Source organism: Panthera onca, chromosome E2, assembly GCF_046562875.1.
Source record: "Panthera onca isolate mPanOnc1 chromosome E2, mPanOnc1 haplotype 2, whole genome shotgun sequence".
Lineage (NCBI taxonomy): Eukaryota > Metazoa > Chordata > Mammalia > Carnivora > Felidae > Panthera > Panthera onca.
In genome coordinates this window covers 44,235,945-44,262,855 of record NC_138353.1, presented here as the reverse complement: position 1 = coordinate 44,262,855, position 26,911 = coordinate 44,235,945, and the positions used below count along the sequence as shown (strand labels likewise).

Sequence of the window (26,911 nt, the reverse complement as noted above, 5' to 3'; positions counted from 1 at the left end):
CGCATATGTATGGAAGGATAAACTACAAGGTCATTCACAGTACCATCGCCTATAATGGCAAAAGATTGTAACAAAACTGGGAGGAGTGCTTATTTAATTATGGCCACACAATAGAAAACTATACAGTTATGAGAAAGAATGCTCTCTCTGCACTGATACGGAAAGACTGCCATGATATATTAATGAAAAAAAACAAGGTATAAAGTAGTATGCATAATATGTTGTCTTCTTTTATAGAAAAAAAGAATATGTGTTCATATTTGCTTTTATTTGCATAAAGACACTCTCAAGTGATTGTCTGGAAGGGAATGAAAGTGATTACCTCTCTAGGGGAAAAGGGTGGGAATTGGCTAGATGGGGGACAGAAAGGAAAGTAAGACTTTTCACCTATTAACTTTTTATTCTGACCTTTGAACCATGTGAATGTATTACCTTTTAAAATCATGAACATTTCTAACATGGCTGAAAGCACAGCACAATTACTACTCAATTGAGTTTTTCAATCAGCATATAAAATTTTATTTATTTATTTATTTATTTATTTATTTATTTATTTTAAATGTTTATTTATTTTTGAGAGATATTCAGACAGAATGAGAGTGGGGAAGAGGCAGAGAGAGAGAGAGACAGAGAATCCGAAGCAGGCTCCGGGCTGTCAGCACAGAGCCCGATGCGGGGCTCAAACCCACGAACTGTGAGATGATGACCTGAGCCGAAGTCAGACGCTCAATGACTGAGCCACCCAGGCGCCCCTCAGCATATAAAAATTTAGAAGCAATGAACTTATGTAACTCAACACCCAAAAAACAAATAATTCAATTAAAAAACGGAGAGAAGACATGAACAGACACTTCTCCAAAGAAGACATTCAGATCGCCAACAGACATAAAAAAGATGCTCAACATCACTCATTATCAGGAGAGTGCAAATCAAAACTACAATGAGATATCACCTCATACCTTTCAGAATGGCTAAAATAAAAAACACAAGAAACAACAAGTGTTGGCAAGGATGTGGGGGAGAAAGGAACCTTCATGCACTGTTGGTGGAAATGCAAACTGGTGAAGCCACTGTGGAAAAGTATGGAGGGTCTTAAAAAAATTAAAAATAGAACTACCCCACAATCCAGTAGGATTGTAATACTACTGGGTATTTACCCAAAGAATACAAAAATACTAATTCAAAAAGATACACACACCCCTATGTTTACAGCAGCATTATTTACAATAGCCAATCTATGGAAGCAGCCCAAGTGTCCATTGACAGATAACTGATTAAAGAAGATGTGGTACAGGGGTGCCTGACTGGCTCAGTCAGTAAAGTGTACAACTCTTGATCTAGTGGTTTGAGCCCCACGCTGGGTGTAGAGATTACTTAAAAATAAAATCTTAAAAAAACAGATGTGTGTGTGTGTGTGTATATATATATATATATATATATATACACACACACACACGTATACACATACATATATATACATATACATATGTACACACACACACACACACACGGAATATTATTCAGCCATAAAAACAATGAAATCATGCCATTTGCAATGACATGGATGGACCCTGAGTATATTACTATGCTAGGTGAAATAAGTCAGAAAAAGACAAATACCATAGGATTTCACTCATATGTGGAATTTAAAAAATAAAACAAATAAAGGGGAAAAAAAAGAGAGAGACAAATCAAGAAACACTTATTTTTTTTTTTGAGGATAAAAAGTGCATTTTATTTTTTTTTAAGTTTTTATTTTAATTCCAGTTAGTTAACATACAGTATTATGTTTCAGGTGTAATTCAAACAATTTCATACATGACCCTTGTGCTCATTACAACCAGTGCACTCCTTAATCCTCATTACTTATTTTACCCACCCCTCCCTCACTTTCCCTCCAGTAACCATCAGTTTGTTCTCTATAGTTAAGAGTCTGTTTCTTGATTTGTCTTAGTTTTTTTCCTTTGCTTGTTTATTTTGTTTCTTAAATTCCACATGAGTGAAATTATATGGTGATTTGTCTTTCTCTAACTGGCTTATTTCACTTAGGCTTATACTCTCTAGCCCCATTCATGTCATTGTAAATGGTAAGGTTTCATTCTTTTTTATGGCTCAATAATATTCCATTGTATCTATATACCACATTTTCTACAGACATTCATCTATTGATGGATGCTTGGGCTGCTTCCATACCTTGGCTACTGTCAATAATGCTGCTATAAACATAACAGTGCATGTATACTTTTGAATTAGTGTTTTTTGTATTCTTTGGGTAAATACCCAGTAGTCTGATCATAAGGTAGTTCTATTTTTAACTTTATGAGGAACCTCCATGCTGTTTTCCGCAGTGGCTGCACCAGTTTGCATTCCTACCAACTGCACAAATGGTCCCCTTTCTCTCCACATCCTTGCCAACACCTGTTGTTTCCTATGTTTTTTATTTTAGCCATTTTGACAGGTGTGGGGTGTTATATCTCATTGTAGCTTTGATTTGCATTTCCCTGGTGTTGAGTGATGTTGACCATCTTTTCATGTGTCTGTTGTTGGTCTTCTTTGGAGAAACGTCTGATCGTGTCTTCTCTCCATTTTTAAATTGGATTATTTGCTTTTTGGGTGTTGAGTTTTAGAAGTTCCTTTATATTTTGGATACTAACCCTTTATCGAATATGTCATTTGCAAATACCTTCTCCCATTTGGCTACTTTTTAGATTTGTTGATTGTTTACTCTGGTGTACAGAAGCTATTTTTTTTTAACTTTATTTATTTTGAGAGAGAGAGAGAGAGAAAGCACGCGAGCGAGCATGAACAGGGGAAGGGCAGAGAAAGAAGGAGAGAGAGAGGATCCCAAGCAGGCTCTATACTGTCAGCATGAAGCCCAATGTGGGGCTCAACCTCACCAACAGTGAGATCATGACCTAAGTTGAAATCAGCAGTCAGACACCTAACTGACTGAGCCACCCAGGTGCCCCAGTGCAGAAGCTTTTTATTTTGATATAGTCCCAAGAGTTTATTTTTCCTTTTGCTTCCCTTGCTTCAGGAGACATATTTAGAAAGGTGTTGCTATGGTCAATGTCAGAGAAATTACTGCCTGTGCTCTCTTCTAGGACTTCTATGGTTTCATGTCTCACATTTAGGTCTTTAATCCATCTTGAATTTATTTTTGTGTATGGTGTAATAAAGTAGTCCAGTTTCATTTTTTTCATGTTGCTGTCCAGTTTTCCCAGCACCATTTATTGAAAAGACATTCTCTTTCCCACTGGACATTCTTTCTGCCTTTGGTGAAGATTAATTGGCCATATAATTGTGGGTTTATTTCTGATTTTTCACTTCTGTTCCATTGATCTATAGGTCTACTTTTGTCCCAGTGCCATACTGTTTTGATGACTACAGCTTTGTAATATAACTTGAAGTCCGGAATTATGATGCCTCCAGCTTTGCTTTTCTTTTTCAAAACTGTTTTGGCTATTTGGGGTCTTTTGCAGTTCCATACATATTTTAGTTTTCTTTGTTTGAGTTCTGTGAAAAATGCTGTTGATATTTTGATAGGGATTACATTAAATGTGTAGATTGTTTGGGTAGTATAGACATTTTAACAATATTTGTTCTTCCAATCCACAAGTATGGAACGTCTTTCCATATCTTGGTGTCATCTTCAATCTTTCATCAGTGTTTTACACTTTTCAGAGTACAGGTCCTTGACCTCTTTGGTTAGGTTTATTCCTAGGTATCTTATTACTTTGGGTGCAAGTATAAATGGGATTGTTTAGTGTATAGAAATACAATAGATTTCTATAACTTTTTTTTTAATGTTTATTTTTGAGAGCAAGAGAGAGTGAGCGAGCATGAGCGGGCAGAGAGAGAGAGAGAAAGAGAGAGAGAAAGAGAGAGAGAGAGACAAAGAATCCGAAGCAGACTCCAGGCTCTGAGCTGCCCACACAGAGCTTGACGTGGGGCTCGAACTCACAAGCTGTGAGATGATGACCTGAGCCGAAGTTGGATGTCCAACCGACTGAGCCACCCAGGCTCCCCAAAATGCAACAGATTTCTGCATGTTGATTTTGTAGACTGTGATTTTACTGAATTCGCTTATTCTAGCAGTTTTTTGGTGGAGTCTTTTGTGTTTTCTACATAGAGTATCACATCATCTGCAAACAGTGACAGTTTTATTTCCTCCTTACCAATTTGGATGCCTTTATTTCTTTTTGTTGTCTTACGTCTATGGCTAGGACTTCCAGTACTGTGTTGAATAAAAGTGGTGAGAGTGCACATCCTCGTCTTGTTCCTGACCTCAGGGGGAAAGCTTTCAGTTTTTCCTCATTGAGTATGACGTTCAGTGTGGGTTTTTCATATACAGCCTTTATTATGTTGAGGTATGTTCTTTCTAAAACTACTTTGTTGAGGGCTTTTACCATGAATGGATGTTGTACTTGTCAAGTGCTTTTTCTGCATCTACTAAAATAATCATATGGTCTTATTCTTTCTCTTACTGATGTGATGTATCACATTGACTGATTTTCGGCAAATACTGAGTCATCTTAAAACCCCAGAATAAATCCCACTTGACTGTGGGGAATAATTTTTTTTAATAATATTGTTGAATTTGGTTTGCTAGTATTTCATTAAGAAGTTTTGCATCTATGCTCATCAGGGATATTGGCCTGCAGTTCTCTTTTTTAATGGTGTCTTTATCTGGTTTTGGTATCAGGGTAATGCTGATCTCATAGAATGAATTTGGAAGTTTTCCTTCCTTTTCTATTTTTTGGAATAATTTAAGAAGAGTAGGTATTAATTTTCCAAGAAACAGACTCTTAACTATAGAGAACAAACTGATGGTTATCAGAAAGGAGGTAGATGGAGGTATGGGTGAAATAGGTGATGGGATTTAAAGGGTACACTTACCATGAAGAGCAGTGAGTAATGTATAGAATTGCTGAATCACCATATTGTACACCTGAAACTAATATAACACTGTATGTTAACTATACTGAAATTAAAATAAAAAACTTTAAAAAAATTTAGAAACAATGATAAACATAACTAAAATACTAAAACTTTCAAAGTCAAAAGTACTTATACCATGACTTTCATTAGTTTCTTCTCTTCTTAGTTATCCTAATTATACTTCCTCAAAATTATCACGGTGTTAATTCTGTGTTATAATATATTATAAATTATTATCTGAAATGTTTATAAAATTTTAGAGTCATAAGAAAAACAGATTAGTAGAGTCCAAAGTTGGTCTCTATACAATCTCCTGGGAAGCTATCAAACAAGACTGCTGGGCCCCACCAAAGATCTATCAAATCAGAACCCTGTTGAGGTGGAAGGCCAGACCTCACAAACTGTAGTTAAAACAAAACAAAAACAAAAGAACAAAATATTCCTGGGCTGATATTGACATAATCCCTGCCCCCCTGGACACACATGAGGGATTTAGGATTCAAAGTGATGAAGAAACCTTTAAAAAGATCTAAAACCAGTGAAAGCCAGAACTACCACTTGAACACTCATCTTGGAACCCTTAGTCCAGTCTTCCTTTTTCAACAACTTTTGCCCCAGCTGACAGTGAAAGACTCAAAAGAAGGATGTACTGTAACATCATGTATACTCAGAGTCTCCCTTCCGTCAAAATGGGATTTAATCTAACTTGGATTAAGTTTTTCCTTTCCTTTTACCCAATGTCCCCTTAGGTTTTGTTTCTCCTTTTTTCATTTTGTAGTTGTGGAAGACAACTGTACATTTGTATTGAATGGCTTATAAGATAATTTGCATATTTTATGCTTTTCTCAGAACAGGGGAGTAAGCTTTCTGGCCCTGAAACTCTTGACAGTAGACTAGAACAGGGGTTGTGAAACTAGGGCCTATGGGCCAAATGAAGCCCAGTACCTGTTTCTGTAAATAAAGTTTTATTGAAACAGAGCCACACCTCTCCATTTTCATACTGTCTACTACTGTTTTCTTGCTACAACTGCAGAGTCAAGTAGTTGTGACATTGTCTGGCCCTTTGCAGAAAAATTTTGCTGATCCTACTCTAAAATCATGAAAATTACCCTCTGTCATTAAGGACAGAGATGGTAATAAGACTATCTTTTTAGTTATGTTGTAATGATGATTATCATGACAGTCAGTTCTTCTGGTGCAGGTGATAATTAGCAACAAATAACTAAATGATAGGGAGGAGAAACACAAGACCGACAAACAAAAGATCTGCAAGTTAGATATCCAGGACCTGACCGCATGATAAATATTACAGATATATGAAATGGGGGAAACACTTTGGCTCTGAATGGTGACCCAGGGGGACCCTGCCCTGCCTGTCAACCCACCTGTTCTGCCAGCCAGGCAATGTGCTTGACCTCCTTGCTGCCTCCTGCTGTACTGGTTGCACCAAGCATGGCATTGAGTTCAGCCAATACCTGTGGGAGGAGAGCCATTATGTTGGTGTGGATAGCTACGAACCAGGAGTGTGCTGTGGCTGTATCCTTGCAGCGTAGGATCAACGTGTTCCTGCTATCAGGAGAATGTAGTTCTATCAATCTGTGTGGAAAAAGAAAAAAAAAACAAACAGTAAGCTAGATCAGAAGTCATCAAACCTGCCAGAGTGCAACAAACATAACTGGAAATCTATTTTAATTTTAAATCCCAAAATAAAGATACTTTCTCTTAATTCCTTAGGGTCCAGTTCCAGAGAAAACTACATATGGAAAGATAATCATCAGAAAGACTAACTGCTGGGTCTGTTGTTTTAGTGTGTTAACATAATGACCTAAAATGAAGGAACCTATTGTATGGCCTATAGTAAAACACCTCACTTTGCTTTAATTTCCATGTCAAAGAAATGGAAACCATGCTTGTTGAATGTCATAGGCACATTGTAAAGAAGGAATTGATATTTTTTTAAATATGCAGAAAATTCTGGTATAAGGTATTGCTTGGTAAATACATCTGACTGCCAAATAGTGAACTGAAATTTCCACCATGTGGAATAAAGAAAAGAAAATAACTGAAGAATATGACTCTTTATGAAAATCTGAAACTGTTTTTTAGTATCTGGGTAACATTATATGATTAAATCAGCCACTGAGTCATAGTAGAAAAACAGTTAAGATATCTTCAACTCTATAACTATTACTTGTCAGTGCTCAACTGAGAACAGTCTATACTTCAAAAGTAACCTTTAGGAATTTGCTAAAATTTTTTACAACTACATTGGTCAAATTTCTTAGAAAGCAACTTATTGAGTGCTTTCTTCTGCTTTGGTCAAAGTTTTTGCCAAGATGAGTTTTAAAAGTCAAATAAATGTTGTGCTCTAACGGGGGAACATATGTACCGTTCAAAATGGGAAAAAGAAAAAGCTCTTAGGAGTGTTCTTCTTGGTGGGTTAGAAACTGACCAACTGCTACTGACCAAGGACAGATCTTTTTATTCTTTCATCTTTCTGAAGACAGTTTTTCCTGCCTTGAAGCACTGTCACGAGATCCTACACCACCTGTCAAAGATAAGCAGTTTACATGATACTAGCATTCCTGCCTTGAAGTTTGCGCCCCTCTCTTTTGCCACATTTCTAAACCCTTTATGATTACAAGTATTTTAATTTGACACAGTTAATATGGCAAATATTCACTGTCAATTGGTCAGTCTGTCCTTTCTTAAATAAACATTTATTGAGCACCTACTATATGTCAGTTAGTGTGAGACACTGACATTGGAGATACAGTGGTGAAAAAGAAAAAAAATAGTCTCTATCCTCATTGGACTTATTGTCTAATGGGGAAGGTAGAAATTACAGGTTACAAAAAGTGCTCCTATAAAGGACTGTGATTACTATGAAGTTCTTGTTTAAAGGAGGCAAGATGGTAGGGGTGAAACAGGACTGCAGGGGAGGCCCCTATACCTCTGAGGCACACTTACTGAGCTAGTGTCCTGCTTTGAAGCAGGTTTTATTTGTTTATTATTTTTTTAAATGTTTATTTATTTTTGAGAGAGAGAGAGACAGAGTGTGAGCGGGAGAGGAGGAGAGAGAGGGAGACACAGAATCTGAAGCAGGCTCCAGGCTCTGAGCTGTCAGCACAGAGCCCAACATGGGGCTCGAACTCACTGACCATGAGGTCATGACCCGAGCCGAAGTTGAGTGCTTAATCGCCTGAGCCACCCAGACGCCCCTGAAGCAGGTTTTAAACACATCTACCTTATATTACCTACTCACCTATCTATTCACTTGCCCTCACACTAGAGTTAGTCATCTAGTTATCAGTCTATCCATGTTTTATATGCCTTCAAAGTTCTAGGGCAATAGCCAAAAGACCAAGAAGTTCTAGAAAATAGCCACAACATAAAATAAAATCTGGGAACAATCAAAACTTCACTTAAGCCCATACTAGAAAGTTCATACTAGTCAGAAAAAAATCTTTAGATAGCAAGTCATAAGCTATTTGCTTTTATTTTACAGTTTTAATGAATTTATTTATTTGATTTCCTATCCTATAACTACATATAGTGAGAAGTAGCTTGAGACCAAAATTTAGGGGGTTTGAGTAGTAGGTTAAGTCTGGATACTAATAGGTAAGCAATGTGGAATCCTGAGGATTTTCAACAGGGGAACAACATACCAAAACAATTAAAAAATAATTTTATGAGGTATCTGTACATCCATGTTTATAGCAGCATCATTCATATAGCCAAAAGGTAAAAACAACCCAAATGTCCACCGATGGGATGGATAAACAAAATGTGGTATTATATAAACAATGGAATATTATGCAGCCTGAAAAAGGAAGGAACTTCTGACATAAGCTACCACATGGGTGAACCTTGAGGACATTGTGCTAAATGAAATATGCCAGCCACTATGGGAGAAATATTGTATGAGTGCACTTTATATGAAGTATCTATAGTAGTCAAACTCATAGAAACAAAAACCAGAAGAGTAGTTGCTAGAAGAGGGGGGGAATAGGAAATTGTTGTCTAATTAATAGGTACAGAGTTTTAGTTTTGCAAGATGAACAAGTTCTTGAGATTGTGGTACTATATATACACTTAAAATGGTTAAGATGGGAGGAGTTTGGGAGGCTCAGTCAGTTAAGCGTCCAACTCTTGATTTCAGCTCAAGTCATGATCTCGTGGTTCTTGAGTTCGAGCCCCATGTACAGCTCCGCGCTGACAGTGTGGAGCCTCCTTGGGATCCCCTCTCTCCCCTCTCTTTCTCTGCCCCTCCCCCACTCATATTCTTTCTCTCTCAAAAATAAATAAACTTCAAAAAAATGGTTAAGATGGTAAATTTTATGGTATGTGTATTTTCCCACAATTAAAAACTGTAAAATAAATTAATCAGAAATAATCTTATGGTAGCATGTAAGATGGATTACAGTGGAGAGAGAAATGGCCTGGGGAGATTTAATTGGACCCAAGAAAATCTACACAGAGCTCACCAGGAGGACAGACTCCTAGATAGGAGGAATTCATCCATCCTAAAAGGCAGCAAAAGTAGAAAGAGGAAGATAAACAAATACCTTAGTATTCATATTGACCTTTATCTAGTACTTCATGTTATTTTATCATATTTATTATTATTTTTGATGTTATTTTTCACTATATCAATTGTTGCTGTCATGGTATTTAAGGTATTTATTTATTTTTTATTAAAAAAATGTTTTTTTAATGTTTATTCATTTTTGAGAGAGAGAGAGAGAGAGAGCACAAGCAGGGAGGGGCAGAGAGAGGAAGACACCGAATCTGAAGCAGGCTCCAGGCTCCCAGCTGTCAGCACAGAGCCCGACATGGGGCTTGAACTCACGAACCACGAGATCATGACATGAGCCAAAGTCAGACGCTCAACCGACTGACCCACCCAGGGACCCCTTCAAGAAATTTATTGTCTAAAAAACTGATTATATTCTCTAGAAGAAAAATAGCTATACATCTGTTATGGGACGAAGATTTAAAACAGTACATTATACTCAATAACAATAAACTATTACACTAAAAGGTAGAATAATTTCTATTTTAATTCTTTGGATGAGTTAATAATTGTATTATTCAGAGAAACTGCTTGTCTAATCATTAAAGTAGCCAAACTTAGAGTAAATTTACTTAATGACAAGTAGTTATCTATAAAATACAATGCTAGATTATTAATGTGTGAATATAAACACAAAGCAAGCTGTTTTATATTTTCTTTATTACTTATACTAATCTTAAAAAAAAAAAAGTATTTCCAGTATTTCTAGAACTCCCTATATACCACAGCAATTGAGCAGCACACACATTTAGTCTATTCCTTCCTGAAATCCCACTAAATACAATTAAAGGGGATTTCTGAAAAACTTAACGGACTTTTTCTTTTAGCAGGAGTAGGTTTACATAGAAAAATGAGTAAGAACTATAGAGAACTCCCAAATACCCCTCTTTGCCTCTCCATAATATACCTTAATATTAACATCTTGCATTAGTAGGGTACATTTGTTACAAATGATGAGTCAATTCTGATACAATATTCCTTTAAAAAAATTTTTTTTAATGTTATTTATTTTTTGAGAGAGAGAGAGACAGAGAAACAAAGCACAAGAGGGGGAGGGGCAGAAAAAGAGGGAGATACAAAATCCGAAGCAGGCTCCAGGTTCTGAGCTGTCAGCACAGAGCCCGAGGAGAGACCTGACTTGAATTCACAGACCATGAGATCATGACCTAAACCAAAATCAGACATTCAACTGACTGGGCCACCCAGGTGCCCCTAAGAATTGTTAGTTAGGCGCCCCTCAATACAGATACAATATTAGGAACTAAAATCCCAGTTCACTCCTTGTGTTGTATATTGTGAGTTTTGACAAATGTATGGCATATCTCTACCATTACTGATAGAGAATAATTTCACTCCTCTAAAAATCCCCTTTGCTCCACCTATTGATTCCTCCATCATTCAGGCCCTGGCCCTGACTTCTGGCAACCACTAATCATTTTACCATCTCCATGGAATCACACAGTATGTTGCTTTTTCAGACTGGCTTCTTTCACTTAGCAATATGCATTTAAGGTTTCACCATGTCTCTTTTGGCTTAAGGGCTTATTGTTTTTGTTTTATTGCTGAATAATATTTCAATGTCTGGATGTACCACAATTTTTTTTATCCATTCACTTACTGAAAGACTTCTTGGTTGCTTTCAAGTTTTGGCAATTATGAATAAAGTTTCTATAAACATCTGTGTGCAGGTCTTTGTGAGAACATAAGTTTTCAACTCCTTTGGGTAAATACCAAGGAGCACAACTGCTAGGTCATAGAGTAAGACTATGTTTAGCTTTGTACAAAACTGCCAACTGTCTTCCAAAGTCTCTGTACCATTTTTTATTCCTACCAACAATGAATGAGTTCCCATCGCTCTACATTTCTCTCCAGCATTTGGTACTGGTGTTTCGGATTTTATGCGTATTGTGGTATCTCCTTGTTTTAATTTGCAATTCCCTGATCACATAGGAAGTTGAGCACCTTTCATATTCTTTAAAAAAATTTTTTTTCATGTTTATTCATTTTGAGAGAAAGAGACAGAGAGAGAGAGAGGGAGGGGCAGTGAGAGAGGGAGATACCGAATATGAAGCAGGCTCCAGTCTCTGAGCTGTCAGCACAGAGCCTGATGCAGGGCTTGAACCCATGAACTGTGAGATTGTGACCTGAGACAAAGTTGGATGCTCAACCAGCTGAGCCACCCAGGAGCCCCAGCACCTTTCATATTCTTATTAGCCATCTGCATTTTTTCTTTGTGAGGTGTCTGTTCAGATCTGCTGCCCATTTTTTTTTTTAATATATGAAATTTACTGTCAAATTGGTTTCCATACAACACCCAGTGCTCATCCCAAAAGGTGCCCTCCTCAATACCCATCACCCACCCTCCCCTCCCTCCCACCCCCATCAACCCTCAGTTTGTTCTCAGTTTTTAACACCCAATTAAAAATGGGCAACAGAGTTTATAGCAGCACTCTGTTGCCCATTTTTAATTGGGTTGGTTTCTTACTGTTGAGTTCTAAGAATTCTTTGAGGGGCACATGGGTGGCTCAGTCAGTTAGAGTCTGACTCTTGATTTCGGCTCAGGTCATGATCTCATGATTTGTGAGTTCAAGCCCCACGTCTAATGCGTGGAGCCTGCCTAGGATTCTCCCTCTCTCTCTCTCTGCCCTTCCCCTGCTTGCGCATTCTCTCTCTCTCTCTGTTTCTCTCTCTCTCTCTCTCAAAATAAATAAAAAACATTAAAAAAAATTCTTTGTATATTTTGGATACCAGTCCTTTATCTGATAAGTATTTCACGAAAGATTTTCTCCCAATCTGTGGCTTATCTTTTCATTCTCTTAACAGTGGGTGAAAATTAGTTTTATGTGTCACCTTAACTGGGCTAAAGGATGCCCAGATACCTGGCAAAACATTATTTCTGGGTGTGTCTGTGAGGATTTTTCTGGAAGAAAGTAGCATTATCAATAGAAAATGGCCTTGGGGTGCCTGGGTAACTCAGTGGGTTAAGTGTCCAATTTCAACTTATGTCATAATCTTGTGGTTCGTAAGTTTGAGCCCTGCATCAGGCTGTCTGATGTCAGCACAGAGCCCACTTTGGAGCTTCTGTCCTTACGTTCCCTGTCCCTCCCCTGCTTGTGCTCTCTTTAAAAAAAAAAAAAGGGTGACTGGGGGGTTCAGTCGGTTAAGCATCTGACTTTGGCTCAAGTCATGATCTCAGTTCATGGGTTTGAGCCCCACATCAGGCTCTGTAGTGATGGCTTAAGAGCCTGGAACCTGCTTCGGATTCTGTGTCTGCCTCTCTCTCTGTCCCTCCCCCAGTCACGCCCTGTCTCTGTTTCTCAAACAAATAAAATAAAATAAAATAAAAATAAACATTAATAAATAAATATTTTTAAAAAAAGAAAGAAAATGGCCCTTGCTAACGTGAGTAGGCATCATCCAATCCAGTCAGGGCATGAAGAGAACAAAAATGTGGAAGAAGGGTGAATTTGCTTTCTGCTTGAATTGGGACATCCATCCTCTCCTGCTCTTGCACACTTGCACTCTGGGTTCTTGGGCCTTTGGACTCAGACTGAATTACACCAATGGCTTTCCTGGTTCTTCAGCTTGTAGACACCAGATCATAGGACTGGCCTTCATAGTGCACTAAGCCAATTCCTATAATCTAGCTACCTCTCTATCCATCTAACCATCCATTCATCTAACCAACCACCCATCCATCTATCCATCCATCTACCTATCCATCTATCCACCCATCATCTATCCTACTATTTCTGTTTTCCTGGAGACCCTATTACAAGTGTCTTTTTTCAGAGCAGAAGTTTTTAATTTTCATGAAGTTCAACTTATCAATTTTTTTGTTTTCTGTATTGTGCTCTTGGTGCTGTATCTAAGAAGTCATCAGCAAACTTTAAAGGGGATTGATTGATAGATTGATTGTAAGTAATCTCTACCCCCACTGTGGGGCTCGAACTCACGACCCCAAGATCAAGAGTCACATGCTCTACTGACTGAGCCAGCCAGGAGACTCTAAAGGGGACTTTTAAACAGCATAATCCTGGGGCACCTGGGTGGCTCAGTCAGTTGAGCATCCAACTCTTGGTTTCAGCTTAGGTCATGATCTCATATTTCATGGGTTCAAGCCCCATGTCAGGCTGTGCGCTGACTGTGTGGAGCCTACTTGGGATTCTCTCTGTCCCTCTCTCTGTCTCTGCCCCTCCCCTGCTTGTGTGCGCTCTCTCTCTCTCTCTCTCTCTCTCAAAATACATAAATAGGAGCACTGGGGTGGCTCAGTCGGTTAAGCATCTGACTTTGGCTCAGGTCATAATCTCACGGTTCGTGGGTTCAAGCCCCGCATCGGGCTCTGTGCTGACATCTCGGAGCCTGGAGCCTGCTTCAGATTCTGTGTCTCCCTCTCTCTCTGCCCTTTGTCCACTCACACTCTGTCTCTCTCTCTCAAAAACAAACATTAAAAAAATTTTTTTAATAATAAATAAACATTAAAAATGTTTCTAATAAACAAAAAGCATAATCCTGGGGTGCCTGAGTGGCTCAGTCAGTTATGCATCTGACTCTTGGGTTTTGGCTCATGTCATGATCTCATGGTTTCGTGAGTTCAAGCCCTGCGTCAGGCTCTGTACTGGCAGTACAGAGCATCCTTGGGATTCTCTCTCTCTCCCTCTCTGCCCCTCCCCTACTCATGCTGTCTCTGTCTCTCTCAAGTAAATAAATACACTTAAAGATAAAAATAAATAAAAATAAAGAGCATAATCCTACAAGAAAGAAGAGAGAAGAGCAACTACAACAAAATTTTGGAGGCTGGCAAACAGAAAGAGGAGTGAAATAACTTAGCAGACTTAAGAAAAATGGGGAGAGTAAAATCCCAGCCAATCCATATTACAGAATACTGAAGAGGATGAGCAAATTAGAGGCACCACTTACCTCTGGGAGTGGGAGTAAAACACACAGCTAAAATGAAGAGGCTGGCTGAAAGTCTCTTCCAGCATTTCCCACACCCAGCAGCCAGTGACTGCCCCACCCTCAACCCAGCAAAAGATTCATATCCGCTCTCATCCCACTCAACTGGTAGAAGAGCCAGTGATGTCCCTAATTCAGTCCTTCTGTCAGGTTGGTTGTTCAGGGCCATTTATTTCCACCTGGCTGCTTTGGCACTGTAACCAGCTTAACATCCTTTAAACACATGCTAAAAAGTTTGGTTGCAAAACCATGACGAGAAATTTCTTTCACTCCTCCTACTGACCTACTTAGTACTAAAGATAGGAATCTGTTCATCCTTCTCTAGGCACAAAATGTTCACCTTCTGAAAAAGCCTTTACACTTCATACTGTTTCTGGGACAGTCTCTCAGACTCCTTCGACACAGTCTAAAGTCTGAAAATCCTGATGTCAAAGATCCTAGTTATTAATAACTGGAAGAATGGAAAATAAATCTGTTATAAAATAAAACTAAACCTGATTAAACAGGATAAGATACTAGGACCACTAGGCTGGAAAAAGATGAAAACAGACAGTACATTAGTTTATAAGGCAGGAGCACCAATTTTTCATGAAAAGAGAAATCTAAGTGGGTTGTTTTTTTTTTTGTATTTTTTTAAATGTTTATTTATTTTGGAGAGAGAGAGAGAGAGAGCAGGGGAGGGGAGTGGCAGAGAGAAAGGGAGACACAGAATCTGAAGCAGGCTCCAGGCTCTGAGCTGTGAGCAAAGAGCCCAATGTGGGGCTCAAACCCACAAACCGCAAGTTCATGACCTGAGCCGAAGTCAGACGCTCAACTGACTGAGCCACCCAGGTGCCCCTGAAATCTAAGTGTTTCTTAAGAACAGATTGTGAAATAGAAAATTAACTTACAAGAAACCGAAAAGAGACTCCAAAACAGGACTGAGGATTCTAGGATGCAGAAGACTTTGTCTTTGGAAAAGGAGCCCCAGAACTGATAAAGGAGACAAAGTATTTCAGAAAGTCTACTACTGTTTTAAAAGAAAAACTCGAATGAAAACTCTGCTAATAAAAATTTGAAGGCAGTCTGCCAGTAATTGTTCAGCCTACAGGAGAGAGGAGGAGACAGCTACAGTGTGAAAAGTTTTGGCTTCTAATCAAACCACTGAGGATTTCCTGAGAAATGCAAGTACATTTTGATCAGATGAATCAAATCAATGTTTAGGTACACCGGAACATAGGATTCTGTAAGTCTAGCCTGCCTATTTCTTCTTTTAGTAAAGTCTTGGAGATAACATATTTTATTCAGTAACAATCATATTGTTTTATAGGTCATAAAGCCAAAATTTAGCTTTTATGTGGAAAATAGCCAATGTGAAGATGACCAAGACTTTGTGAACCACCTCAAGGTTAAAGATTTATATTTCTGAAAAGTAGCATTTTAAAAAAAATGTTTGTTTATTTTATTTTTCAGAGAGAAAGAGCAAGCACAAGTGAGGGAGGGGCAGAAAAGAGGAAGACAGAGAATCCCAAGCAGGCTCCACACTGCCAGCACAGAGCCCCACACGGGGCTTGAACTCAAGAACTGTGACCTGAGCCAAAACCCAGAATTGGACACTCAACGGATTGAGCCACCCAGGTTCCCTGAAGAGCAGCATTTGAGAACATCTTGTCCTTGCTGAACTCCGTACTGCCCACAATGCCGTTTGTGACAGAATGGGCTCGTGTTCTCTCTCTGGACTCAATCATTATTTATTTAGCTTTCACTTCCCACAGTGAACTCCCTAAAACTATCAGAAGCATCTAGTGAGGTCTTGAGAACAAACTTCCTCCTCCTTATTTACTCATTCTGATGATCAGCACTTTTTTCAGCTCTAGATGTTGAAACTAAATCAAGGTAGTAAAACAGAAAAAAAGGATGTTTCCCCTCTCATGTCAAATAAACTTTATGTCGAAATGAAAGACGATCCAAAAAGAGATTCCACTACATACCACCAGAATAGTTAATATTAAAAAGACTGACTCCACCAATGTTGGTGAGGATGTGGAACAACAAAACCGCTCATATACTGCTGGTGTATTTAATTTGTTAATACAGTATTAATTTACTGATAATAGTATTCATTTAAGTGGCACAATCACTTTGGGGAAAAAAGTCTAGCAGTTCTTGGAAAACTAAACCTGTTTCTTTTAAAGATTTTATTTTTAATAATCTCTACACCCAGTGTGACTTGAACCTATAACCCCAAGATCAAGAGTCATATGCTCTACCATCTGAGCCAGCCAGGCACCCCCAAAACTAAACTCTTAGACCCTGCAATTCCACACCTAGGAATTTACCCAAGAAAAATGAAAATATACGTCTATAAAGGGGTGTACAAAAATATTCATAGTAACTCTATTAATATTAATTAATATTAACTCTGAACTGGAATTAACTGCTAAACTCTAACTTTATTAACATTAACTCCCATCAATGGGAAAATAGACAACGAAACTGTGATATATTCATATAACACCGTAGCATTCAGCAATAAAGGATAAAAAATTTTTGATATATGCAACAAGATAAATGAATCTCAAAACTTTAGGCTGAGTAAAATAATTCTACCACAAGAGTACATATAATTACATTTATACAAAGTTTTAGAATAGTTAAAACTGGGGCGCCTGGGTGGCTCAGTCGGTTAAGCGGCCGACTTCGGCTCAGGTCATGATCTCGCTGTCCGTGAGTTCGAGCCCCGCGTCGGGCTCTGTGCTGACAGCTCAGAGCCTGGAGCCTGTTTCAGATTCTGTGTCTCCCTCTCTCTGAACCTCCCCTGTTCATACTCTGTCTCTTCCTGTCTCAAAAATAAATAAAACGTTAAAAAAAAATTAAAAGAAAAAAAAACTGATCTATACTAGAAAGTCAGAACAGTGGTAACCTTCAAAGGTGGGAGAAAGAATTGACTGAGAAGGGGCACAAGAAGACTTTCCAGGGTGATGGCGATGTTCTTTATCCTGATATGCTTGGGTTACAAAACTATATCCACTTGTCAAAGTTTATGATTTGTGCCTTTTATTATATGTAAATATTTCCTCAAAAGGAAAAAAAAAACTACAATGAATCACCCAACTACTTATTTATATACATGCTTAAGTATTTAGGAGGGAAATATATTATCTGCAATTCACTTTGAAGTGTATCCAAAAAAAAGTAAGAGGGAGTAATGGATGGATAGATGGGTCAATCTGTGCTAAAGCAAGTATAGTAAAATGTTCATGGAGAATCTAGGTGGTGGGAAAATGAATGTTGACTATAGAATTCTTCTGACCTTGCTACATGCTGGAAGATTTTCCACAATAAAATGTTAGTAAAAAAAAAAAAAAAAAAAAAAAAAATGATGGGAAACCACATGCCTACCAAGGGCTTAAAAACCATATTAAGTATTTTCCACATTAGGAACATTCAGGCCTATTTCTTGCTCTGAGTTTTACAAGAGACTGTGTTGAAGATTAAAGTTTTCAAACAGAAATATGGTCAGTTATATAAAACTGCAACTTGATAAATGTTTTGCTCACAGATGTCCTAACGAGACCTGTTTTTACTGTTACCACAATGGACTATTTTTTAACATGGCTTTAAATGTTGCAGCTATGTTACTTGTCATGACATTTTCCTGTGACAGAGCTAAGATAAACTTAAGGATCAAAGAGCTTCAGGTGATTTTATAGATATTATCTTATTTATCCTTGAAGTAGTTCTAAAAGACTCTAGTTGAGCAAGCGTTATCATGTCAATTTTACAGACAGAGAAAACAGGACAGGGGAATTAAGGGATGTATTTAAGGTCCTAAGGACATGGCCCCTATAATAACAGTATACTGAAAGCTTACTATGTCAATTTTACAATCATTCTCTTATTTAATCTGCACATAAGCTTTCATTTTATATAGGAGGAAACCAAGGTTTACAGAAAACAAATAGCTTGGCTAAAGTTACAAAGCCCATCATCCTAACTTCTATCTAATTAGTTAATGGGTTCTGAACACTTAGCAGTTCTGACTGCTAAGACAGACAAGATAGATGTTCACATTCTTGTGGACATAACTGAAGTTATGCATAATCTTGCCAGGTACTTGTAATTCTACTTCTTCTCTTTTTGTCTAGTCAGCACACTGAAATGCAAGTAAGAGTGATATAGAAATAACTTTGAATCTCTTCCAATTTATATTTTATAAAAAGCAAACTATCTACAAATTTTAGTACTTCAAGTAATATGAGAAACAAATTACTTTGCAGCATTAAGACTGAGAATCTGCAATCGCCTGAATCTTTTAAGACCTTTCCTTGTATTTTATAACACGGTTCAGAAGACTAACACATCTTACTGAAGAGCAAGGTGTAATACAATTCTTGTATCCCAAACTGCCCTCTCCAATTGGTTTTGAAGGCCTATTTCAAACCTGATCATGCACCCAGTGTCTTTAGCATTTACCATTTATGCTACAGAGAATGCAGCCCCAAGTTTTAATGAACTCTAAAAGATGTCTAGGTAGAAGATAAAGTAGCACAACCTTCAATAATACAGCCAAGTCACATCACCTTCCTCCTTCTTTTTCTCCCCACTCCCGACACCCCAGAGTTCTACAGAAACTTTATAATACTTTAGCTTTTTCTCTAATATCCAGCTATATCAGCAGCACTAAGGGTGCTGTAGACTGAATGCTTGTGCCCCCCCACATTCATATGTTAATACCCTAACCCTCAATGTGATAATATTAGGACATGGGGCCTTTGGGAGGTGATAAGTTCATGACAGCAGAGACTTCACGAATGGGATATGTGTTCTTATAAGAGAGACTCCAGAGAGCTCTCTAGACTCTTCCGCTGTGTGAGGACATAGCAGGAAGATAGCCACCTATGAATCAGGAAGCTGGCCCTCACCAGACACTGAATCTGCCAGCGCCTTATCTTAGATTCCTATCCTGTCCCAGAAATGTGAAAAATAAATTTCTGTTGTTTATAAGCCATTCAGTCTATGGTATTTTGTTACAGCAGCCAAAACAGACTAAGACAACAAATAGTCTATTTTCATTCTCAGAAACGATTTACAATGAAGAGACTTAGCCTGAAAACTTTGGTCAGCCTGACAACCAGTTGATAAATTTAGTTGCTGTTCGCTCTTTATCACATTGTTTCTCTATTCTAGTTCCTTCTTTGTGGTCCCTACTAATTTTTTTAGGTCCATGATTAACCAAAGGCTCTATATAAGTATATCTCATTTGAAGAAAAAAATTAATTTTGGCTTAAGAGGCAGAAGTGATTCTTTACAAATTAAATTCTTACTTTATGAAAAAAATAGAGCATTTCATTAAAGACTAACGTTTACTGTATTTTGATATGATTTAACATGCACACAATCTTTCAAAAATAAACCTATATGTAACTCGAAACAATTTCTATAATATCTTGAACTTTTAAAAGAAAGCAAACTGAGCCTGGGTGGCTCAGTCAGCTAAGCAGCTGCCTTCGGCTCAGGTCATGATTTCACAGTTCGTGGGTTCAAGCTCCACATCAGGCCTCTCTGCTGTCTGTGCAGAGTCTGCTTAGGATCCTCTGTCCCCCTTTCTCTCTGTCCCTCCCCCCCTTCTCTCTCTCTTTCTCTCAAAAATAAATAAATTAAAAAAGAAAAAGAAAGAAATTATCCAATCCAGAGGTGCCAGGGTGGCTCAGTCCGTTAATCGCCCAACCTCAGCTCAGGTCATGATCTCACAGTTTGTGAGTTCGAGCCCATATGGGGCTCTCTGCCATCAGTGTGGAACAGAGCTTGCTTCAGATCCTCTGTTCCCCCCCTCTCTCTACCACTCCTCTGCTCTCTCTCTCTCTCAAAAAATAAATAAATTAACACTGATACTGAATCAGTAATTACATTGGTTGCTTTAAAATTAGATTGGGGGCACTGACTGGCTTGGGCAGTGAAGCATGTAACTCTCGGTCTTGGGGCTGTGTGAGCCCCACATTTGGTGTGGAGATTACCTGAAAATAAAATCTTAAAAAAAAATTATTCAATCCAGCTCTCTCTTTTTACAAATAAGGAAACTCAAGGGGCGCCTGGGTGGCTCAGCCGGTTGGGTATCCAACTTCAGCTCACGTCATGATCTCACAGTTCGGTTCATGAGTTCAAGCCCCACATCAGGCTCTGTGCTGTCAACAGAGCCAGCTTTGCATCCTCTGTCTCCCTCTCTCTCTGTCCCTCCCTCACTTGCACTCTCTCTCTCAAAAATAAACAAACTTTAAAAAAAATAATATGGAAACTCAAGAGACATTAACTTGCCAGGATCACATTGCTAGTTGATGCAGCCATACCTATGATCAAATCTCTGACTCTATACGCTAGCCACAATATAAGGAGTTTCCATCTAAGGGGACATTTAAAAAAATTTAACAAGATTTTTTAAAATTATAGAGTAATTTCATATTGAGAGAAGGACTAACACTCCAGAAAATATAAAATGAAGAGCAGAAGCCCTTCCTCTCCTACCTTCTAATCCTATTTCACTCCCTGGTAGTAACCACCATTAAATTTCCTGCCTGTTTTTCCAAAATATTTCTATATAAGTACATGTACATATGTGTGTGAAGTAATTTAAATATGGAACTCCAAAGATTATTCACTCATCTCAGGCTGATGTTTTCCTCCGTATAATATAGTCAACAGTCATATTATTAAAAATATACATAAGTTATATTGCAACATGTCCTTAAGTTTATAAAGCTGTAAATGATGTTCTTCTTAGGTACAGCTCACCTGTTTTCCAGATCCGGCATGCTTAGGTTTCTAGCAGCAAAGCACATTTTGAGAGGGATGACCTTCCTGTCCTTGGTGCTGTTCTGGTGTTTTGGAGAACCAGAGTCCTCACTGCCACTAAAGCTTGGTGACTGAGGAGATGCACCTTCCCACGGTAGATCTGATACTAATGATGGCTTCTTGATATATGGTGTTACTTCTCGGATGAACTTGACTATGAACAAAAATCAAAGAAGAAGGTTACTGTTTTTGCTTCCTATGAAAAAATGACAACTGAAATACACACAGACACATAATATCTGCCAGGAAGTGAAAAAAATACACTAAGTTAAAGAGCTAGCACACAGAATCTTAGGATTGGAGGGTATTTTGAGGCCACATAATCCAAATGAAATACCACTACTATGTTCTAAAAAGTTTAACTTTTGAGCTTTTGCATGTATTGTTCCTTCTGCTTAGGACTCCTCTCTTTCTGTCTGTCTGGTCAACTCTACTCCAAAGTCACCTCCTCGGCAACCTTTCCTGTCAACTCTCTGCAGGGTATTACCATTACACCTCTATAACAACCTCTTGGCACCCTGGGTTGTAATCCTTGCTAATACTTCCGTTTGCTTGCTGGGTCTGAGTTCCCTAAGGGCGGAATTATGATTTATTCTGTCTTAATATCCAACACCTAGAGCAGTGTGTGCTCAATATATGTTTGAATAAATGAGTAAAGAAATAAATGAACAATTAAATACTTGAATTATTTCCATAGTTAACCAGTCACAAATGAATCTTCTGGTGATAGATTCCGTACCTCCTGAGACAGTGCTACCTAGCTTTAGACAACTCAACATTTACAAACTTCTTGAAACTTCCACCATTGGTTTGCCTACCCACTGAAGCCATACAGAAAAAAACTTAATCTTGGGGCGCCTGGGTGGCTCAGTCGGTTGAGCGTGTGACTTCGGCTCAGGTCATGATCTCGCGGTCTGTTTGATTCCCGCGTCGGGCTCTGTGCTGACAGCTCAGAGCCTGGAGCCTGTTTCAGATTCTGTGTCTCCTTCTCTCTCTTCCCCTCCCCCGCTCATGCTCCATCTCTCTCTCTCTCTTTCTGTCAAAAATAAACATTTAAAAAAAAATTTTTTTAAAAAGAAAACAACTTGGGGCGCCTGGGTGGCGCAGTCGGTTAAGCGTCCGACTTCATCCAGGTCACGATCTCGCGGTCTGTGAGTTCGAGCCCCGCGTCAGGCTCTGAGCTGATGGCTCGGAGCCTGGAGCCTGTTTCCGATTCTGTGTCTCCCTCTCTCTCTGCCCCTCCCCCGTTCATGCTCTGTCTCTCTCTGTCCCAAAAATAAATAAAAAACGTTGAAAAAAAAAAATTTTTTAAAAGAAAACAACTTAATCTCTTCCACATGAGGATACTTCAATTATCTAAAGACTGAGATTATTTTTCTCTCTCTTCTCCCAACTCTCCCAACTAAGCTAAGTATCTCTAGTTCAATTCAATTCAACACAATGAATAGCTTTAGCTACCTACCATGTGTCAGTAATTAGGCTAGCCACTAAAAATACAGTAACAAATGAAGCAAGAACCCTGCCCTCACAGAATGCCCCATCTAGTAAGGGAGACAGCTATGTAAACACCATTACAGATTTGAAAACAAGTACAAAAATAAAGTGTATTCAAGATAAGGTATTTTGATTAATGGTAGCCCCAAATTAAAACACAGCTTTAGTAGATGGAAAACTTTTTTCTTTTTAAGTTCATTTTTAGGACTCATAAAATACTTCTTTTACCTCAGTCATGACTGGCGACTGCTGTCATTTGAGGCATAGGGTTCTTGTTTCAAAAACCAGATAAACCGCAGTTTATTAAAATTTCAAATCGCATTAAAAATGTAAATAGTTGAATGCAGACGCATCAGTTATCATTACCTCTGCTATCACGATCTATCAGTATTCTACTTCCCTCTCAAATTCTAATGTGGTAGGTCATCAGAGTAGTATCATGGGAATCGAAAAACTAGAAAGATGATCATTATCAATGTTTATCAATATCATAATAGTCAGTATTAATATTCTACAGCATTAGAAGCTTTACAAGCCTAAGAAACTAATAACAAATAGATTATTAAATCTAAAAAATAATTTCAGATGTTTCTAAAAACATGCTTAACAGTATTTAAAATATTTTGTCTTTTGAACTAATGTACACACACAAAACAAAATTCAAAAAGTATAAAAGATTTTATAGTAAAAACTCTAGATTTCTAGCAGCCCAGTTCCCATCCCTTGAGGCAACCATATGGTCTTTGAGGGATATGCTAGATATGCTAAGCGTATGTAAAAATAAACACACACACGTGTACATTACTTCACATAATGGTAGTGTATAATAACTACTGTTCTGCACCTTGCTTTTTTCATTTAATAATATTGGTAAGTCTTTTATAAGCCCATTCTACAGCTCATTCTACAGCATGCTTTGGACTCAGATGCACCTGGATCAAATACCAACTGTGTTTTCCAACTCAGTTACTAGACTTCACTTGACTGTTCTAAGGTCCTCACCTATAAAATGGAAGCAACACTAAACAAGTAAAAACTTCAGGCATATACTAAAAATTCAATAAATAATACATGCCTTTCTTTTCCTTCTCTAAATTGAACAGTTAGAAAAGTTAAAAAATTTTAACAGCCATCAGTAGAAAAATGAAATTATTTTCTTGTAAATTATTAAACAAGATCTGCTGAAATTAAGCATAATCCTAGAAAATGTAACAATGTTAATGCCAGCATGTAGATACAGTTTATGGGTGTTTCTGTATGTGTGTGGGTGCTTTCTATGCATAGTTGTAATATGTGCATTTCCAGGTGGAGAAGGTAAAAGCTAGCTGCCTCGGGTCACCAAGGAGATTTTTTCATCCTAGAAAAATGAGCAGAGGTGCAGCCAGTATATCCCTTGAGTGGCTGACTCAGGCATTTCAGTACATTTTTTAGTTTTATGCTTTCAAGAAAGAATTAGATCACAAGAACTTTAGCAGAAATTCCTAAGTTTCCAGTCACTGCCAATGGTAGAGATTTGTTTTCTCAACATTTAAGACACTATAACCACTATTGGGCTACCAATGAAAGGAAATTATAGGCATTCTAAATGACTACTCTTGAATATTATAGTGGCTGGAAAAGGACCCTTCACGATATACTCAGAAGTTTATTCAGTAACACAGTCGATCACTGAACTGATGACTGCACGTATGTTTAAACTGACATACGTAAAGAGCCTATTTCATGGCCTTATGAAAGAGCAGTAGTTTCACTTGAGTTGATGACAATGATGTCCATATCCCAATCTAACTGGTCATCCATAATGGGTAAAGAACTGTTTCTTTTCTTTCTTTTTTTTTTTTTTTTTTAAGTTTATTTATTTACTTAGTAGGGGGAGGGGTAGAAAGAGAGGGGGAAAGAAAGAGAATCCCAAGCATTAACAGCACGGAGCCTGACGCAGGGCTTGATCTTACCGACTGTGAGACCATGACCTGAGCCAAAATCAAGAGTTGGACACTTAACAGAGCCAACCATGTACCCCTAGACATCTGTTTCTAATTTACCTGAGATTTGGGAAAGGTGGGGAGTTAACAGTGTTCTGTTTTAGTCTTATTAGACCTCTCCAGTTACCACAGTACTTTAAAATGGACACCTGGCTAGATAAGTAGACTCTACTACACCCCTTCATGGCAGTCAGGTCGACTCAGAACTCAATATATTTCACAATCTCATTTTGCCTCATAGCTGAAAATCATCCTCAAAATGTTTAATTAAACACTATTTGTAGTGTTTTAGGTGTTTAGATGTTTATCACACTTACTGAAAATGAAAGAGGCTTCCCTGCACCCTAAGAGCATCATTATAACCCTTTTGTCATTAGAGTGACAAAAACACATACATGTACTGTATATGCCTCTGGAGAGATGTCTGGAAGGATTTTCATCAAAATACCAACAGTGCTTATATATAGGTGTAAGACTGCCTTCTTTTTATAATATAGTTCTATATATTTGACATTCTCATGAATCCATATAATTTATAAAACTTAAGAAATGAAGATAATTTATTCTGAAACCTTGCTCAAACTTTAATGATGGAACTATAATGCATTGGATGGGATCCAAGATCCAACTGATTCTTACCGAATTCCATGCTCAGGTTTATAGGAGGCCCATGTATTTTAATGAGGTACTCTGCTTTCCTGCTTTGGGGCATTAGGCAACATCGGATTTTGAGCTGAATGCCATTTTATGATTTTTTTTTCATAATGCAGACATAACTTACGCTGTAAACACCAGTGTTCTAGTAAATCAATCACCTTCTCCTCCAAACACCTTTTCTTCCAAACATCTCTCATACCGTAATTATCTTCCTCTTTATCTCTAACACTTATCCTTTTCTTACCTAACCTGGTGACCTTTACTATGAGTTTAAGTGAAACCAATGAATCAGACAATGCGGGCAGAATGGTGCCATTATTTTCCTAGATGGCCACCAGAAACATTAGGGAGGAATTATTTACTTTCAGTAAAAAGTCTTTTACATTCTCAACTTGCTGGTGTCTTTCAGCTCAAGTATCCTGTCATCTGGGGTTTGAGTAGACTGCACAATCTAGGGATTGGCACTATAAACCCTAAACATATTCAGAGTGATTATGGTTCCACTATACCTTTCTATTTTAAAGCAACATTGCATATTCACTAATTCACTGCACTCCTGGTATATGCCAGGAACTGTTTTAGCAACTTAGAATGATAAATCCATGAACAAGACATACAAAAAAAAAAAAAAAAAAGGATAAATGTAATTAATAAGTAGAATACTACTTGGTGATAAAAAGTAATGAACTATTGATACACTGAGCAACTTAGATGAATCGCAAAGATATGCTGAGTAAAAGAAGCCAGTGTTGAAAGGTTACATTCTAACGATCCCATTATTGAAAAGACAAAAATATGTGACTAAGAACAGATGAGTGGTTGCCAGGGTTAGGAATGGGAAAGATGTGATTCATTTTTTGGAGGATGGAACTGTTCTGTATTATGACTGTGGTGGTCATTATAATTTATACGTGTGTTAAAACTCAGAACTGTATACCATAAGATGGGGAAAAAAGGCAGTTTTACTGCATGATAATTAAAAGATAAGAAAAAAAAGTAAATTATATAGTATGTTTTAAGATGTTAGGTGTTACGGAAAAAAAACAGTAAGAGAAGGCAGATCAGGAATGCTGCAAGGGGGGGTTCATTTGCAATTTTATTTTATTTTTTTCAATTTGCAATTTTAAATAATACGGTGGTTAGGGTAAGCCTCATTAAGAAGACATTTGAACGAAGACTTAAAGGTGGTGGGGGAGTTAGTTATGCAGATATCTGGGAGAAGCATTTCATAGGGAGAACAGTGTCAAAGCAGTAAGGAAAGTCAGTGTGACTAGTACAGGGTAATCGAGGGAGAAAGAGTAGAAAGTGGGGTCACAGAGACAGTGGGAGTGGGAGGCAGATCATGTAGTGACTTTTAGGTTCACTGTAAGCACTTTTGGCTTTTATTCTGAAATGGTAATACATAAGGAGTTTTGAAGCAAAGGAGTGACATGATTTAACTTGTATTTTAATCGTCCTCACTAGTATACTGAAAATA

At 37.9% G+C, this 26,911-nt stretch overlaps 1 protein-coding gene across 1 annotated transcript in view; it reads right to left on the bottom strand.

Annotated features, from left to right (window-relative positions):
- The window catches only part of SNTB2 (syntrophin beta 2), a 107,412-nt gene that overhangs the window by 39,332 nt on the left and 41,169 nt on the right, over positions 1-26,911 (bottom strand). The window contains exons 2-3 of the mRNA XM_060650325.2: positions 21,242-21,455; positions 6,327-6,537 (exon numbers count right to left, since the gene is read on the bottom strand). Of these exons, the coding sequence (XP_060506308.1) occupies positions 6,327-6,537; positions 21,242-21,455 (425 nt within the window). The remainder of the gene's footprint in view (positions 1-6,326; positions 6,538-21,241; positions 21,456-26,911) is intronic.